The 16,611-nt window shown below is 34.6% G+C and overlaps 2 protein-coding genes and 1 long non-coding RNA gene across 5 annotated transcripts; 2 read left to right on the top strand and 1 right to left on the bottom strand.

Annotated features, from left to right (window-relative positions):
• Positions 1-564: 564 nt before the first annotated feature.
• LOC140968870 (probable hexosyltransferase MUCI70) lies at positions 565-6,787 on the top strand. Of its 3 annotated transcripts, none has more exons than XM_073430009.1 (10): positions 565-911; positions 1,546-1,878; positions 3,097-3,381; positions 3,566-3,779; positions 3,878-3,987; positions 4,129-4,328; positions 4,825-4,928; positions 5,051-5,238; positions 5,332-5,531; positions 6,339-6,786. In XM_073430009.1, the coding sequence occupies exons 2-10, from the start codon at positions 1,620-1,622 to the stop codon at positions 6,531-6,533; spliced, it is 1,755 nt and encodes a 584-aa protein (XP_073286110.1). In that variant the 5' UTR covers positions 565-911; positions 1,546-1,619; the 3' UTR covers positions 6,534-6,786. The 3 variants fall into 3 exon arrangements, with proteins under 3 accessions (XP_073286110.1, XP_073286112.1, XP_073286111.1); XM_073430010.1 differs by lacking the exon at positions 565-911 and adding an exon at positions 918-1,100 and having other exon boundaries at positions 6,339-6,787; XM_073430011.1 differs by lacking the exon at positions 3,097-3,381 and having other exon boundaries at positions 6,339-6,787.
• Positions 6,788-13,686: 6,899 nt separating this feature from the next.
• Positions 13,687-15,315, top strand: LOC140968878 (uncharacterized). Its single transcript, XM_073430019.1, has 2 exons — positions 13,687-14,063; positions 14,173-15,315. Exon 2 carries the CDS (start codon positions 14,349-14,351, stop codon positions 14,826-14,828), a length of 480 nt encoding a protein of 159 aa, XP_073286120.1. The 5' UTR covers positions 13,687-14,063; positions 14,173-14,348; the 3' UTR covers positions 14,829-15,315.
• Positions 15,018-15,960, bottom strand: LOC140968879 (uncharacterized). Its single transcript, XR_012173846.1, has 2 exons — positions 15,844-15,960; positions 15,018-15,733 (listed from the first exon to the last, which is right to left on the bottom strand). It is a non-coding gene; the product is annotated as an uncharacterized lncRNA (long non-coding RNA).
• Between the last annotated feature and the right edge of the window lie 651 nt (positions 15,961-16,611).

Raw genomic sequence — 16,611 nt, 5'->3', positions numbered from 1 at the left:
ATTTGATCAAATAATATTAAACAATTAACACAAAAATATTTTTAATTTAGAAGAGTTGTTCGATTTAAAACAGAAGTTTTGTTTAGATTTTTTTTAATGTAAAATATGGAGTGACNATATATAAAGCAATAGCTAAATCTTAGTGTGACTTTTTTCTTTATGTAGATAAGCATTTAGATTTTAGAAATGCAGCTATATTTTTTGCAATCACATTTCAAATTCATTTTGGAAATCAAGATTCCAATCCACATTCCATGATAACGATTATAGATTCCAACTCATAAAATAAATAAATAATTATCTAATTTTCAAAACATAAAAATTTATATGAGAGAATGTTATGATCAATTTTGTTAGATGAATCTCAAAATCTTTGAAATTTTTTAGTTTATATGTTAAAAATATTATTTTTAATTGTAAATATAAATTGATTCAATCCGTCTCACAAATATAAAATTGTGACATTACTCTTTCAAAATTTGTGATGTATTGCATCAAAAAATTTGTTTTGTGATGAATTATTATTTGGTATATTTATCGTTTCCCCGAATTACCCGAAACCCGCCCACGGGAAAATATCCTTACCAAATTATTGGATTAGAGAATATTTCTTGAATTTTGCAAAAAACCAAAAATATTATGGATGTTGGCAGTTGGCTCGTAATTTCCCAAAAATCATTGAATTCAACAAAAAATAAGTCACCAAGACGACGCAATTCCACTGTTATTAGGTGCCCACTAGAGCGAGGAAACAAGTCCTCGATTTTTTGAACTTTCCAGATTTTGTTTGTTGGATATTTGATTTCTTCAGAGTGTGAGTATTATTCGGAGGTGGGAGCAACCCAATCTGATTAATATTTCACTTTTTGGGCACTTTCGACTAGATCGCTTATCCGCATGCATTGATTTAGGTAGGTCCAGATTTGAAGTTCCCAAGCTAATGTATTCTTGGATTTCTGTTTTGATTGGAATTGCTTACGTCTGTCGCTGCTTTTGTTTTAGTATTTTTGTATTATGGGTGATTGGCTTCTAAAAACGGAGCTCGGACTTGTTCTACGTGCGACTGTGCTTGTTATTGTGGGAAATTAGGATTTGTGAAGGTGGGGGTTTTAGTGCATTTCTTATCTTTTCTTCATTTTTTTCCTGGAAATCGTTCGAGCATAAAAGGGGGCTGATCCTTATCATCTCATTGTTTCTAGTTGAAGAGTTGTAGGCTTTCCGTTTTCTGTTGAGATGGGTGTGATAGATTTGGACCATTTCGTGGATTTGAAGTATGTCATCATCAACTTTTGGGAGTGGTTTTGTGATGGGGTTGACATTTGTTTGTGATGCGAAGCATGTGCGGCATTTCTCATTCCTTTTTCAGAAAATAAAATAGCAAATCAACATACTTTATATTCTTGATCTTTGTGAACCAATACTCGATTTACTTTTATTGGTAGACTTACTGTACCTGACAGGGAAATTGTTTCTTATCTATATGTCCTGTTAGTTGATGAATTCAATTATTGATCATCTGGGATGTGATTTGTGATTTTCACGCAGCATATTATCTGTGAATGAATGCCGAATTTGCTGTGAAAAGAGATGAAAATAACTTCTGAGGGTTTGGAGGTACAATGACTGGAGGGTCATTGGGTCTTAGAGCATCAGGTAGTTATGGATTATTGCAGCAACAGCCACTGAATGGAGGGTTGCTACCTCAGAACTTATACATTCCTCGGAGGCCTTCAAAGTCATCCCTTAATGGTTATAAGGAAAAAGAAAGACAAGTTCATTCTGTTTTCAGATATTTAAGCCAGAGGAAAGTGGGAATGCTGATTTTAGCATCCCTTGCTCTTTTAGCTTTCACGACAGGATTCTTTACCGTCAATAAAGGTGGTTTGATGCAATGCATTTCATATTCTTTTGTTGTCAGTATTCTATCTGATATTGATCACAGCTCAACATTGATGTGGCCTCAAGACTCTTCGCCACTAAGTGATGAAGGGTCATAAGATTCCTCTTCTTGGCTTTAGTCTCTAAGTAATTGTATTGAACTTAATCATTATTAAAATTTATATCCCAAGCATTTATTTCTGGTTAAGTTCTTTGCATCAGCTGAGATGTTTGTTATTTATCTGGCTTAGTTCCTAATATTTCCCTTATAATCAGTGCTAGTTGTTTTAATCATTCCAGCGTTGCACATGCACAAGCGCATACACTTTCAAGTAGATTATTTTTAATTTTTTTAACTCTAATCTTTATATTCGACATTGCGATGATAAAATACGGACAATATCTTAAAGGTGAGATATCAAGATATTAAAAATAGTTTCTATTAAATTTTCTTTGTTTGTAATAGTGCGTGTATAATAGAATAATAAATATTAATGTTATATAGTGAAATGACTAAACTAAATGTGTTTTTTGTACTTTTTAAAAGTGACACACCAAAGAGAACAAAGTCTTAATTACTTTACTTAATATACACTATAGATAAACTTATCATGTTTATTAACAGGCCACGAGATGTTGATCCTAGGCTTAAGGCGTGTCACGGCTTAATACTTACGCCTAAACTCATAGGAATGGACGTCTATTCAATAAAGCATTCTCTTTAGCATTTACTTTCGTGCACTTTAAAGGTGCAATGAATACATTAAACACTTCTTAAATATAGAGATGCTGAATCTGCGGTGAAATGTAGGACACTTGTCATTCATCTCACTTGTAGGGTAATGAACACACACGCACACATGCAGCATATAAATATGTTACTGTTCGGGAATTTGTGTTTTATAAAGTATTTTATATTGGATGGTGCATGATGAAATTTTCTGCACATAATATATTCCTAGAGTATTATTGCTTAGCGAACCTTTCTTCGTCAAGGCTCATTCTCCACATGACATATTGCGTCCAGGCTTTACGATACCCTTGCCCCTCTAATAACCATAAACCCTGCTTCCCTTTTTCTGTGGTAGGGGGTATCCTTGTGTCAAATTATTAAGTTTGTTATTAACTATTTCTAGTCTCATTATCCAGTCATGCAAGTAACCAAATTTATGTGCCTCGTATTGTTAACTTATACCAGTGATTTATTATTGATGTCAGAGGCTGATTTGGGAGACTCTAGTTTGGACTTTGATTCAAGATATCCTAATAAGTCTCATGCTTTATATTCATTGTTGACTGGGAAAGAAACAATGCCAAATAATAGTAGTATTAAGATGAATAAAGTTACAGTATGTGATGAGAATGCTGGCTGGTACCCGTCCATCTCCCATGCTTCAGCAGCAGTTGTTGATTCTAGTGCTGCTTCTTTTTGGGATAATCCATGTAAAAATTTTGCATTTCCACCCCCTCCTCCCGGTGATAGAAGGCGCATTGGACCTCGCCGTAAGTTACCTCGCTGTTTCATTACTTTATAGATTTCTATTTTTGGACAGCTATTGTTCTACTGACATCCTAACTGACTACTGGTATTAATGTGATGGATTGTATTTCACATCTATGTTTGAGTTCTTTACATGCCTAAATACTCTTAGATATAGTGATATGATTTCTTATTTTGTTGCCTCAGCATGCCCGGTGTGTTACATTCCTGTGGAGCATGCCATAGCTAGTATACCCAACTTCCCCTCAGAATCTCCCGTGCTTCGTCACTTAACATATTTCTCTGAAGAAAATCCTCTGAGAACTGAACCAAATGGAGGCTCTGACTTTGGTGGCTACCCTTCTCTGAAACAGAGAAAGGATTCTTTTGATATAAAAGAATCCATGACCGTGCACTGTGGGTAGGCTAAATTTCCCGTTTGCTTTATGTAGACAATATTTTATTTTTACCGAAATCTTTGCTTGTATTTATTGCCTTTACTTGCTTCATGCCCTTTAGATTTGTAAAAGGATGTGGACCAAGAGACCAAACTGGTTATGACATTGATGCTGATGATCTTAAAGAATTGGAGCAGTTCCATGAGGTCATTGTGGCCTCCGCTATATTTGGTACTTTTGCGTTTGAATTTTTCCTTATTAGATCAGCATGCACTTGTCCAACGCCAGTTGAGAAGCTGGGAAATACTTGCACCTTGCCTGATGTCTTAACCCCCTGCTATTTATGAAGCCCTTCTACATATTTTTGCATAGGTAACTATGATGTGATTCAACAACCGAGGAATATTGGTGAAGTTGCGAGAAAAAATGTCCCCTTTTTCATGTTTGTTGATAAAGAGACTGAAGCATATATGAAGAATACTAGTGTCTTGGACGGTGGGAAACAGGTTGGACTGTGGAGAATTATCGTTGTACACAATGTGCCCTATAAAGATGCAAGAAGAAATGGGAAGGTTAGTTTTCTTCCTTTTTGTTTTCTTCACATATGTCGATTCAATCTATCTCTACATTGGTTTCTGTTCTGACCATACCGTTCTTTGGGCCAAATTTGACGTATCCTTCCAAGAAAATTTGGGTTTCTTTGGACTTGAGTATTCTTATATAATCAACTTTGATGTTATGTTTTCATTTTACCTAATGATCAGGGATTTGTTATTTTTACTGTGCCCACTTCAAGATTAATCCAGTTGCAGCAGCTGCAGAAGAAAGTTTTTATTTAACTAAATAAAAGGATTTGCTGATCATATTTCATTTGGTCCGGCTTTCATCTTGCGCGTTGGCACATCCTATATTTGCGAGTCATTTGATTGTTATTGAATGAAATTTGTAGTTTGTACTTTTATTTAGTTCCTTGGGAGTTGGATTCGGTTTTTATCTAATTTATTTTCAATCATGTTGTATGATAGCTCATAGCATATGGAGCTGAACGAATGAGTATTTGATCTGCAGGTGCCAAAGCTCTTGTTGCATAGGCTTTTTCCTAATGTTCGGTACTCTATCTGGATTGATGGAAAGCTTAGACTAGTCGTGGATCCATACCAGATTCTTGAGAAGTACGCCTCCCCCCTTGTTCTTGTCATGACTTCATCTATATTTTACAACTTTGTCAACATAGAGTGCATCCATGACTGGTTGCGGGACAGCAATTACCCATCTTGCTTACTTTCTTTCACAGGTTCCTGTGGCGCCAAAATGCTACTTTTGCCATATCAAGACACTATAGTCGTTTTGATGTTTTTGAAGAAGCCGAGGCTAATAAAGCTGCAGGAAAATATGATAATGCTTCCATTGATTACCAAATTGATTATTACAAAAAGGAGGGTTTAACATCATACACTCTAGATAAGCTTCCTATAACTAGTGGTATGTCTGTGTGACTTATATAAATGGAATATGCTTTCACTTTAGTTTCAAAAGTGATGACGTTTGATTTCTGCACGGACCAAATTTCTGCAGATGTTCCTGAAGGGTGTGTAATAATAAGAGAGCACATACCCATCACAAACCTTTTCAGTTGTCTATGGTTTAATGAAGTTGATCGATTCACATCTAGAGATCAGCTGAGTTTTGCAACTGTGAGGGATAAAGTGAAAGAACGAGTTAATTGGAACATTAACATGTTTCTAGACTGTGAGAGGCGGAATTTCGTGATACAGGTTGCATTTGTTTTCTCTTATCACAATATTGTTGACTCACAGAATGTATGTTAGTTTTTGAGGTTCGAGCACTGTTTTTGGGTTTGTTTGTGCTGGGAAGAAGGGGTTCAAGTACTAACGATTTATGATCACAAGGCAACATGTATTTGACTTTGCACTTTATAAACCTCGGGCAGTGTGTGTAATTTGGTGAAAGTTCAACAGAGGCGAATGCTTTAACCAATTCCTTTTCAGATAATGTATGATTGAGGATGATTAGTCGCACCTACTGGTTTTTTAGGAGCACTTGTACAAGTGGCTTTTTTAGATCCCTTAATGGGTGCTGATTGTCAAAACGATTTCAGACACTTGTTGGTTCTTACATGTGAGATGGGTTACACTCATAAATTTAAGTAAGCATATTTTTATGTTGGCAAACTTTATTTCTGTTTGTAAAATGTGATTGGTTGAAACGAGTTTGATATAAGAACCAGGAGAATTCAATTGAAAATTTCAAGGAATGGAACTAGTGTAGCATTCGGAATTTGATTTGCATAATGATGATGTCTGGCCACCAACTGTCATGTTGGTGTAAAGAAAACCTTGTGTTTTTACCATTTTGGAATTGGAATTGTACTATCAAGTTGTATCTTTAGATAATCTGCAAATGCTTCATGCCTTGTATCCTTCGAACTATCCTTAATGCATGTATAGTAATTATATTTGTTCAGTTTCTTCTTGTCTGATTTTGTGTTTGGCAAGTAAAATTTCCAAATCACCTGATCTAAAACTTGTGCATCAGTAATGTTGGAATCCCATTGTTTACAGGCATATCACAGAGATTTATTGGAACAAAGAGCTCATCAGCAGGCTATGGCTAGAAATCACCCTCCCCCAGTTCTGATTCACGAAAAAACCCCTGTGAAGAGAAATCTAGTCCGGCCTGGTAGAGGAAACAAGAAGCCTAGTTCAAGGAGGCGCCGCAAAATAATTCCCAGGAACAAGGAAAATTTCTTCATTTGATTTTTTGCTCCATTTTTTCAAGTGATAGTGTTTTAGCTTGTTATTCCCAACCAGGTGTAGGACAATTTTTCGAGTTATTTTTTCCCAAGGTGAAGAGTCGAGCTTTTAGCTTAGAAGGTAGAGAAGAAAGCGACCCGAAGAATGTTAAAAATTATCAAATTTTATTCATTACATTGTACATATAATTGTGACTATGTGGCTGATGGACCAAAATCCCCTGCGATAAAGCAAAGACATTACTCACTGTGCCTCGAAATAGATGGCTACATTACGTGTTTTCATTTTGAAAATAATGATTATTTTTATAAAATGTCGTACCATTTAAAAACATTTTAAAGGTACCTAGAACTTTCTGATTAGAATTTGATTTGAAATTATGTAGCAATACTTTTTGGCAAGATCTCTTCCAGATATTCAGATCCACGAGTTTTATAATTCAATGATCCACATAAAAACTGACACAAGTTTATTTATTTTTTAATGATCATTTATCATCACTTTATTTGATTTTTCATTTCTTTAAATCGTTTGTTTTAAGCGCATGCGACTTCAAAGACGCAGACAGGAATTATTCATAAATTTTCTGACGCCCCCATTATTCACAACATATGCAACAACCATGTCCAAAAGTCGTCTTTAAAATTTTGAAAAGATCAAGACTTAATGTCCCATGCTGACTCATATCTTGGTTCAAATTCTCGTGTTTTATTTTTCTGAACAATAAATTATTGTGTTTTAATCTGTTGTGGAAACTGTTGTGAAAAAGTAAAAATTTACGGTGAAAAGTAAAAATCTCAAACTCTCAAAATTATCACACTACACACTTTATAATATTTTTCTCTCAACTCAATTGTGATTTTCTTCACAAATGAGAGATCTATTTATAGAAAATTTTTACAAATAATCCAAAAATAAAATACATCATTACCTACATCATCACACACTAATTTTCAATATTCAACACCTAATTTTACCTAATTTTCAACATTCAACATTCACATTTTCAACACAAATATTTAACACATTTTTAAATAATTTTTCAACACTCCCCCTTGTGATGATGATCATAATGATTGTATACATTACGTGTTTTTATACTGCCTCGTTAAAAACCTTACTAGGAAAAACCCATTGGGATAAAAACCATAGTAAGGGAAAAAGAGTGCAGTCACGTAAACTCCCCCTCATGTTGACACGAACAATTCTTCACAAATTTCGTAGATTGCGCATCCCAATATTATATATGTGCTTTCTGAATATTGTCGTAGGAAGTGCCTTTGTGAAGAGATCTGATGAGTTTTCACTTGATTGAATGTGACGAACATCAATACATTTATTCTTCTCAAGCTCCTTGGTGAATGCGAAGAACTTAGGAGGAATATGTTTAGTTCTGTCGCTTTTTATGTATCCTTCTTTCATTTGAGCAACACATGCAGCATTATCTTCATATAGTATCACAGGCTTCTCGTCGAATGATAATCCGCATGAGATTTGGATATGTTGAGTCATTGATTTTAACCACACACATTCACGGCTTGCTTCATGTAGTGCAATAATCTCGGCATGATTTGATGAAGTTGTTACAAGTGTTTGTTTCTGTGAACGCCAAGAAATTGCAGTGCCTCCACGAGTAAATACATATCCAGTTTGAGAACGTGCTTTGTGTGGATCAGATAAGTATCCAGCATCGGCATAACCAATTATACTTGGATTAGCATCTTTTGAATACAAAAGTCCCAAGTCTGTCGTTCCTCGTAGATAACGGAATATATGTTTAATTCCGTTCCAATGTCTCTTTGTTGGATATGTGCTAAATCTTGCCAATAAATTTACGGCAAAAGATATATCAGGCCTTGTACAATTTGTAAGATACATAAGGGCACCGATAGCACTTAGATATGGTACTTCTGGACCAAGAATATCTTCATCATCTTCACATGGACGGAATGGATCCTTTTCTATGTTTAATGATCTAACAACCATTGGAGTACTTAAAGGATTTGATTTGTCCATATTAAAACGTTTAAGGATCTTTTCTGTATAATTTGTCTGGTGAACAAATATTCCACATTCTTTTTGTTCAATTTGTAAACCCAGACAATACTTGGTTTTTCCAAGATCCTTCATTTCAAATTCTTCTTTCAAGTATGACACAACTTCTTGAATTTCCTTATTTGTTCCAATGATGTTTAAATCATCAACATATACAGCAATAATTACGCATCCGGATGTTGTTTTCTTAATGAAAACACAAGGGCATATTGAATTATTTACATATCCCTTTTTCATCAAGTGATCACTTAGCCTATTATACCACATTCTGCCGGATTGCTTCAACCCATATAATGATCTTAGTAATTTCACAGAATAACATTCTCTGGGTTTTGAACTTTGTGCTTCAGGCATCTTAAATCCTTCAGGGATTTTCATATATATATTACTATCAAGTGATCCATATAAGTAGGCTGTAACAACATCCATAAGACGCATTTCTAAATTTTCAGATACTGCCAAGCTAATCAAATACCGAAACGTAATTGCATCCATCACAGGAGAATACGTTTCTTCATAATCAATTCCAGGCCTTTGAGAAAAACCTTGTGCAACAAGTCGAGCTTTATATCTTACTATTTCATTTTTCTCATTTCGCTTTCGAATAAAAACCCATTTGTATCCAACAGGTTTTACACCTTCAGGTGTAAGGACTATAGGTCCAAAAACATTACGTTTATTTAGCGAATCCAATTCAACCTGGATGGCATCTTTCCATTTTATCCAATCCTGCCGATTTTTACATTCACCAAAAGATTTTGGTTCATGATCTTCATTATCATTTATGATGTCGATTGCCACATTATAAGAAAATATATCATCAATTTCTTCTATATCTTTTCGGTTCCATATTTTTCCAGTATTAATATAATTGATAGAGATTTCATGATTCTCGTCAGTTTGTGGTTCTGACAAAACATTTTCATCATCATGTGTTTCTTCAGGAACATCATTCTCTATTTTGTGATCATTATGTGTTTCTTCAGGAACATCATTCTCTATTTTGTGATCATTGTGTTTCTCTATGAATTTTCTTTTTCGAGGATTTTTATCCTTGGAACCAACTGGCCTTCCACGCTTCAGGCGTTTAATGACATCATGACTATCTTCAATTTGTTTCTTCGGAATTTCAATTCGAGCAGGGGCATTTGCAGCATGTATATATGATTTAGTTACCCCTTTTGTGTCTGCAAATGCATCTGGTATTTGATTTGCTATTCTTTGCAAGTGCACAATTTGCTGTACATCTTTTTCACATTGTTTTGTTCTTGGATCCAGATGTAACAATGATGATACATACCATGTAATTTCTTTTTCGGTATGTTTCTGTTCTCCCCCTAACATTGGGAAGATTTCCTCATTAAAATGACAATCAGCAAAACGTGCTGTGAACACGTCGCCTGTCTGTGGTTCAAGATATCGAATGATCGATGGACTATCATAACCAATATAAATTCCAATCTTTCTTTGAGGTCCCATTTTCTTTCGTTGAGGTGGTGCAATAGGCACATACACCATACATCCAAAAATTCTCAGATGAGAAATGTCTGGTTCTTTACCAAATGCAAGCTGCAATGGGGAGTATTTATGATATGCACTTGGTCTGATGCGAATTAATGAAGCAGCATGTAAAATTGCATGTCCCCATATAGAAATAGGGAGCTTTGTTTTCATAATCATTGGTCTAGCAATCATTTGCAGACGTTTAATCAATGATTCAGCCAATCCATTTTGAGTATGTACATGAGCAACAGGATGCTCAACAATGATTCCCATAGACATACAATAATCATTGAAAGTCTGGGAAGTAAATTCACCAGCATTATCAAGTCTAATTTTCTTGATTGTATAATCGGGAAATTGATTCCTCAATTTTATTATTTGAGCAAGTAATCTTGCAAATGCAACATTTCGAGTTGACAATAAACATACATGTGACCATCTGCTGGAGGCATCAATCAATACCATAAAGTATCTGAATGGTCCACATGGTGGATGGATTGGTCCACAAATATCACCCTGAATACGTTCAAGAAACATTGGTGATTCAGTTTGGATTTTGGCTGGTGATGGTCTTATAATAAGTTTTCCAAGAGAACATGCTTTACATTGAAACTTATTATTCTGAAAGATCTTCTGGTCTTTCAATGGATGACCATGTGTATTTTCTATAATTCTTCGCATCATTGTTGAACCAGGATGTCCTAATCGATCATGCCAATTGGTTAATATTGAAGAATTATCAATTACCATGTTTGATTCAATGGGACGTATATGTGTATAATGCAATCCAGTAGGGAGCATTGGTAGTTTTTCAATCACATATTTCTTTCCTGATTTATATGTGGTAAGACACATATATTTCTCATTCCCTTCATTCATTGTTTGAGTATCATACCCATGGGAATATATATCATTAAAACTCAACAAATTTCTTTTCGATTGTGGTGAATATAAAGCATCATTGATCAAAAATTTTGTACCATTAGGTAACAAAAATTGTGCTTTACCACATCCTTTAATCAAGTCTACAGGACCTGATATTGTATTCACCGTTGTTTTTGTTGGTTTTAGTTCCAAGAAATATCTTTTATCTCGGAGGATAGTGTGCGTTGTACCACTATCGGGTATGCAAACTTCAGCTTTGCTCATAGCATTTTCCATATTTGAACTTCAAAAAATATGCAATGAAAAAAAATTAATGACAATACATATTTAAATATAACACATATCATAATTGTACAATAAAACATTATCATATAAATACATGAAAAATAAATTATTGTACATTTATATTCTACCACTATATTGTTCATTTTCAGAGAAATCATTGAGAAAATCTGCAGCATCAATATTGTTCATTTCTATCCCACCAACATATTGATCATTTCCAGAGAAATCATTCATAAAATCAGCAGCATCAAAATGAGTTGAATCACTCAAACGGTCACTTCGCTCAGTGAAGTTGGTCTCCTTTTCTTTCCCCTTTATCGATTCTTTATAAAGTTTGCAAAGATGCTCAGGGGCTCGACAAATACGAGACCAATGTCCTGGAGTACCGCATCTGAAACAAGAACTTTCAAATCTTTTCGAGTGATTTTCATTAACACTCATGTTTTCTTGATGCCTTTTCTGTGGATGGTTTGGGACGTTATTTTGAGATGAGTTATAGAAATAACTATCTCGATTATTTTCAAAACCACGGCCGCGTCCACGACCACGACCACTTCCTCGTCCACGTCCACGTCCACGACCTCGACCTCGACCTCGACCTCGACCAAAACCTTGTCTTTGAATTTGATTTTGGTTTCCAGGTTTAAATTCATTTTTACTTACAGCATTTACTTCTGGAAATGCTGTTGATCCAGTGGGTCGGGACTGATGATTTCTCATTAATAGCTCGTTGTTCTTTTCCGCCACAAGAAGACAGGCGATGAGTTCAGAATATCTCGCAAATCCACGCACTCTATATTGTTGCTGTAGTGTTATATTTGATGCGTGAAACGTGGAAAATGTTTTTTCAAGCATTTCCGATTCTGTAACCTCATGTCCACAAAATTTTAACTGCGAGATTATTCTATACATCGCTGAATTGTAATCACTGACTTTTTTAAAGTCTTGGAATCTTAACATATTCCATTCATCACGGGCGGTCGGAAGTATAACTTCCCTTATATGTTCAAATCTCTCTTTTAATCCTTTCCACAGAGCCATGGGATCTTTTTCGATGAGATATTCACATTTTAAACCTTCATCAAGGTGTCGTCGTAAAAATATTATAGCTTTTGCTTTTTCTTGTGATGAAGATATACCATTTTCTTTAATGGTCTCGCTTAGACCCAATGACTCAAGATGCATTTCTACATCAAGAGTCCATGGCATATAGTTTTTCCCAGTAATATCAAGAGCGATGAATTCGAGCTTTGCCAAGTTTGCCATGGTGGTACTAAAAATTACGATGCATTTTATTAGTTAATGAATATTGCAATACAAAGTAATGGATAAACAACAAGTACAAGTATTCGTAAAAATAAAGAAAACACACGAGGAGGATATTCTCCGATAAATACAAGACTGGTGAGTATGATAACCAAAATAATTAAAAATAACCTCGTGAAAGCCATCTTCTTTTTTTCTTCGAAAATTTGATGAAGAATAATTTTTAGAGAAGAAGAGAAAGTTGGAGTGATTGAATGTATTTGTGAGATTGTATTTATAGAGCAAAAACTAGCCGTTTTGTTACCGTTTATTACCGTTGGTGTATAAGAAAATAAATGTATGTATTTGTATAATTTTATGGTAATAATATGGTGTATATAATATTAGTCATATTTAAATAATTATGTATATCATATCACATTATTATAATTAGGTGTCATAAGTTATTTTGTTTAAAAAACCTTATAGGCTTTTATACTTGTCGTATCCCTTACCGGGAGTGTGGGATGTCGTCTTAACATCCTCCCAGGATTTATAACAAGTTTTTGAAAAAATTATTTTTATTATTTCTAACAATAACATTATATTATATATTACATATATAAACAATAAATAAATAACAGTAAAATAAATATTATTACTTTTGTTACCTTTTTCTTCTGTTCGGAGCTTGGAAAAATATGGAGGACTTTTAGAGCTTCGTGCTGATAACGTGTTGTGAAAAAGTAAAAATTTACGGTAAAAAAGTAAAAATCTCAAACTCTCAAAATTATCACACTACACACTTTATAATATTTTTCTCTCAACTCAATTGTGATTTTCTTCACAAATGAGAGATCTATTTATAGAAAATTTTTACAAATAATCCAAAAATAAAATACATCATTACCTACATCATCACACACTAATTTTCAATATTCAACACCTAATTTTACCTAATTTTCAACATTCAACATTCACATTTTCAACACAAATATTTAACACATTTTTAAATAATTTTTCAACAGAAACAATATTTTTTTAAAAAATAAAAATGAAAACCATTCTTTATATTTTTTTAAAAAAATGCTAGTTGCAAGATATGAAGGATGCCAACGATTCGACTGATTGTGTAGCTGGGATAATTTTAAATATACATGTAGTATGTATGCTGGTGTGAACCCATACGTAAATGATGTTTTCTATATGAAGTCCTACTTCTGGGATTCGGTTTCTTCACCAATACATTCTATTATTGTAGATGAACGGATCCAAATGCCTCTTCCTTTTTTGGTGACAAAAATAAATTTTAACAGGTATGAGACAAGAAAAGCCTTCCACCCATAGTAATTGTTAATGGTCCACACTTTTCTTGTTTCCTTTAAGCTCTGTAAACCCTCCAACCAAGTGAAATCTACTCTCCTTTTGTTTCCACATCATGGATCTTAGGATTTGTCACCAAGAATCTATCTTTGCGCTTCTCCTGACCTTCTATTAAAGAATCGCTTGTTCACGTTTAAGCCCAGGCCTGAGATTCAAAAAGCTGTTGATGTAAAAGTGGTTAAGTACGTTAGCTGTCATCTAAATCCAAGATTTTTCTTTTTATGTTTGATTGGCTTTGTTCAATTATGTTGCTAAAGATCATGTTTTTTCATGGTACATAACAAAGGGTTTCCTCTGTTTCCCCTTAAGTATGCATTGATAATTGGGATTCAGACTGCAATCGAGCTCAACTGCTATTCCTGTGGAAATTTGATTTGATTTTGTTTTGCCGATAAGCCGAGGGTTTAGGTGGGTTTTGATGATTGAGCCTAGAAATTGAATATTTGGGGATCTGTGTAGTACATGAAGAAAGCCATCACTACTATCTGTTTTTTCCTTCAGTCATCAATGGCGTCGCAAGGCTTTTTTCTTATCTGCATGCTCCATTCTTTGATTGCCTTAACTTGTGGAGCCCTGATGATGTTCTATAGAGATGAGGTTTCTGTGTTTAGTCATGGTAGGGAGCGCGCTGGTAAGCTTTTAGGCTCAACACCTCATGATCAGTTGTTAATCCAGACATCGGATTCATTTTCGGGTTTGCTTATGTTTGCTATTGGGTTTCTCTTGTTTATGGTGGCATTTGTTAAGGATAGGGAATTTCATAGTTTTTTCCCCAAAGGCTGTGTGCTTCTGCATATTACAATGGCTATATGGAGAATATACTTCGAGAGGAAAGTTGAGGTTCTTGGCTTCGATTGGCTGAGACTTGTCGTTGGTGACATTGTTTTGGGACTTTCTTGGGTTTTATTTCTTGTGTGTTCATGGAGGGAAAAGTATGATTGATGTTAACAGGAAGAAGGGCACTATTTAGGATGATGGCGCGACAAAGAGAAAAACTCATATTTGTCGCTAAAACAACAAGTGAAATATGAAGATTTTTGGATTGAGTGACGTCTGCTGTTGGCCATCCATTCCAGAGCCCCTCCTTTCGAATATAGGAGTTCGTTGATTTTTCGTCCACATATTTTGCTGGCGCTGCTGTTGAGCTCCAAGATCATAAAATTGGTTATATTTTACATCTCCATGTCAATGTCATCACTGAAAGAATTTGAACTGGAATCTGGTTCAACTCGCCTAAGAATGCAAGTTTAGTCTACAATACATGAAATCTATTTGCATCGTGGAATCTTTCATCTCTTCCATTCGCAATGTGTATAAAGTTTTCCCTGTTACCTCATCTACGCAGGCTCCTTTGAAGTAAATATTCCTGAAAAATCATTGATGTATATGCATTATCTCTACTTGCTATATATTCGTTATCTGTTGCATATGTATTCAAGATTTTACAAATTTGGGCACTTGTATCAAGTTGCAGTAGGTATGTTTGAAATGCTTCTACATTTCGATTGTAATGAGCAACATTTAGTGGAAGTCTACTTCTGAAAGTATATGCAAACAGCAAACATTTCTTTATATTATCTGTACGGGTTCTAGGCTTGGTCAAATGTGGGATTTCTGAGACTTTTGATTGAACGAGACTATCTATTTCATTTTGTGTGATGATCTTGGTCAATCTTGATGAAAAATTGAAGGGAAAAAAACAGAACTTCTCATTCCTAATTATTGTGTATTATCCTTCCTCTGCTAACATTCATTGACTTATATTTGGCCTTTTTGATTTGTGATTTTATATTCCCTTCTTTCGGTGCTTTCGCCCAGTATTCCCTCTTTATAAATAATAATAGAATCTATATGTATTCCTTTACACTCAAGTTTCCATCTATCTGAGAAATCAACGGGAAAATTTGAAGAATTCGGAAGAAACCAACGCACCAGTAGTACGTAATTTCCTCCTAACTTAGTTTTCTTCATTTTAACGAGATAATTTCACCTTTTTATTTATTTATTAGTGATTCCCTGTCTGATCCTCTTTTATTTTTCCTTGGGGATGTGTATCGATCTGATGAGTTTTTTTAATGGTTTATAATCAGCAAATCTCACTGTATTATTAAAGTGAACAATACATAAACATGCTCTTATCCTGCTTGAGAAAATGTGCAACAGAGGTATCGTGTTGTGTGTTTAATATCCAGAAGCGTATAGCGAGACACGCTTTCGTCTTCAGAGCCACGCTTTTGCTATGCGCACCATTTTCTTATAACCCTGTTCGGTGATTTGAGGCACGGTTTTTCCTTGCTCTGGAATTTTTGCGCATCCGCGTGGGCTTGAGATTTATTTTTTCTGGTATCTGTCGTGGTTCTCATTTTCCTAAGCAACGGGTTTGCGGTGTAGAAGGAGTTGTAAGGAAATGAATAAAGAGAGGACTTGCGCATTTTTTTTAATCAATGGATTAACTTTTGTTCGTTTTTGTTATGGTTCAGTTCGATAAGGTGCCTTCACAAGCGAAATACAAAAACTATGACATCTGTAAGGCAGGTTAAATCTAGTTGAAGCTAAAGAAATATAATAGAGTGATGAGAAATGAGAAATTTGTGACTGTTGTTTTGGGTTTTAGGGGTGGCAGAGTTTTTATGGGTAGTAATTGTTGGAAAAATGAGTTTTGTACTCATTTAAAATCGATAAAATAATTTGAACGAGCTACGTAGCAAACAAAATTATTTCTCGA

Source organism: Primulina huaijiensis, unplaced genomic scaffold, assembly GCF_012295235.1.
Source record: "Primulina huaijiensis isolate GDHJ02 unplaced genomic scaffold, ASM1229523v2 scaffold38229, whole genome shotgun sequence".
NCBI lineage: Eukaryota > Viridiplantae > Streptophyta > Magnoliopsida > Lamiales > Gesneriaceae > Primulina > Primulina huaijiensis.
Note: the sequence above shows the minus strand (reverse complement) of the source record. Positions and strands in the feature narration are given on the sequence as shown.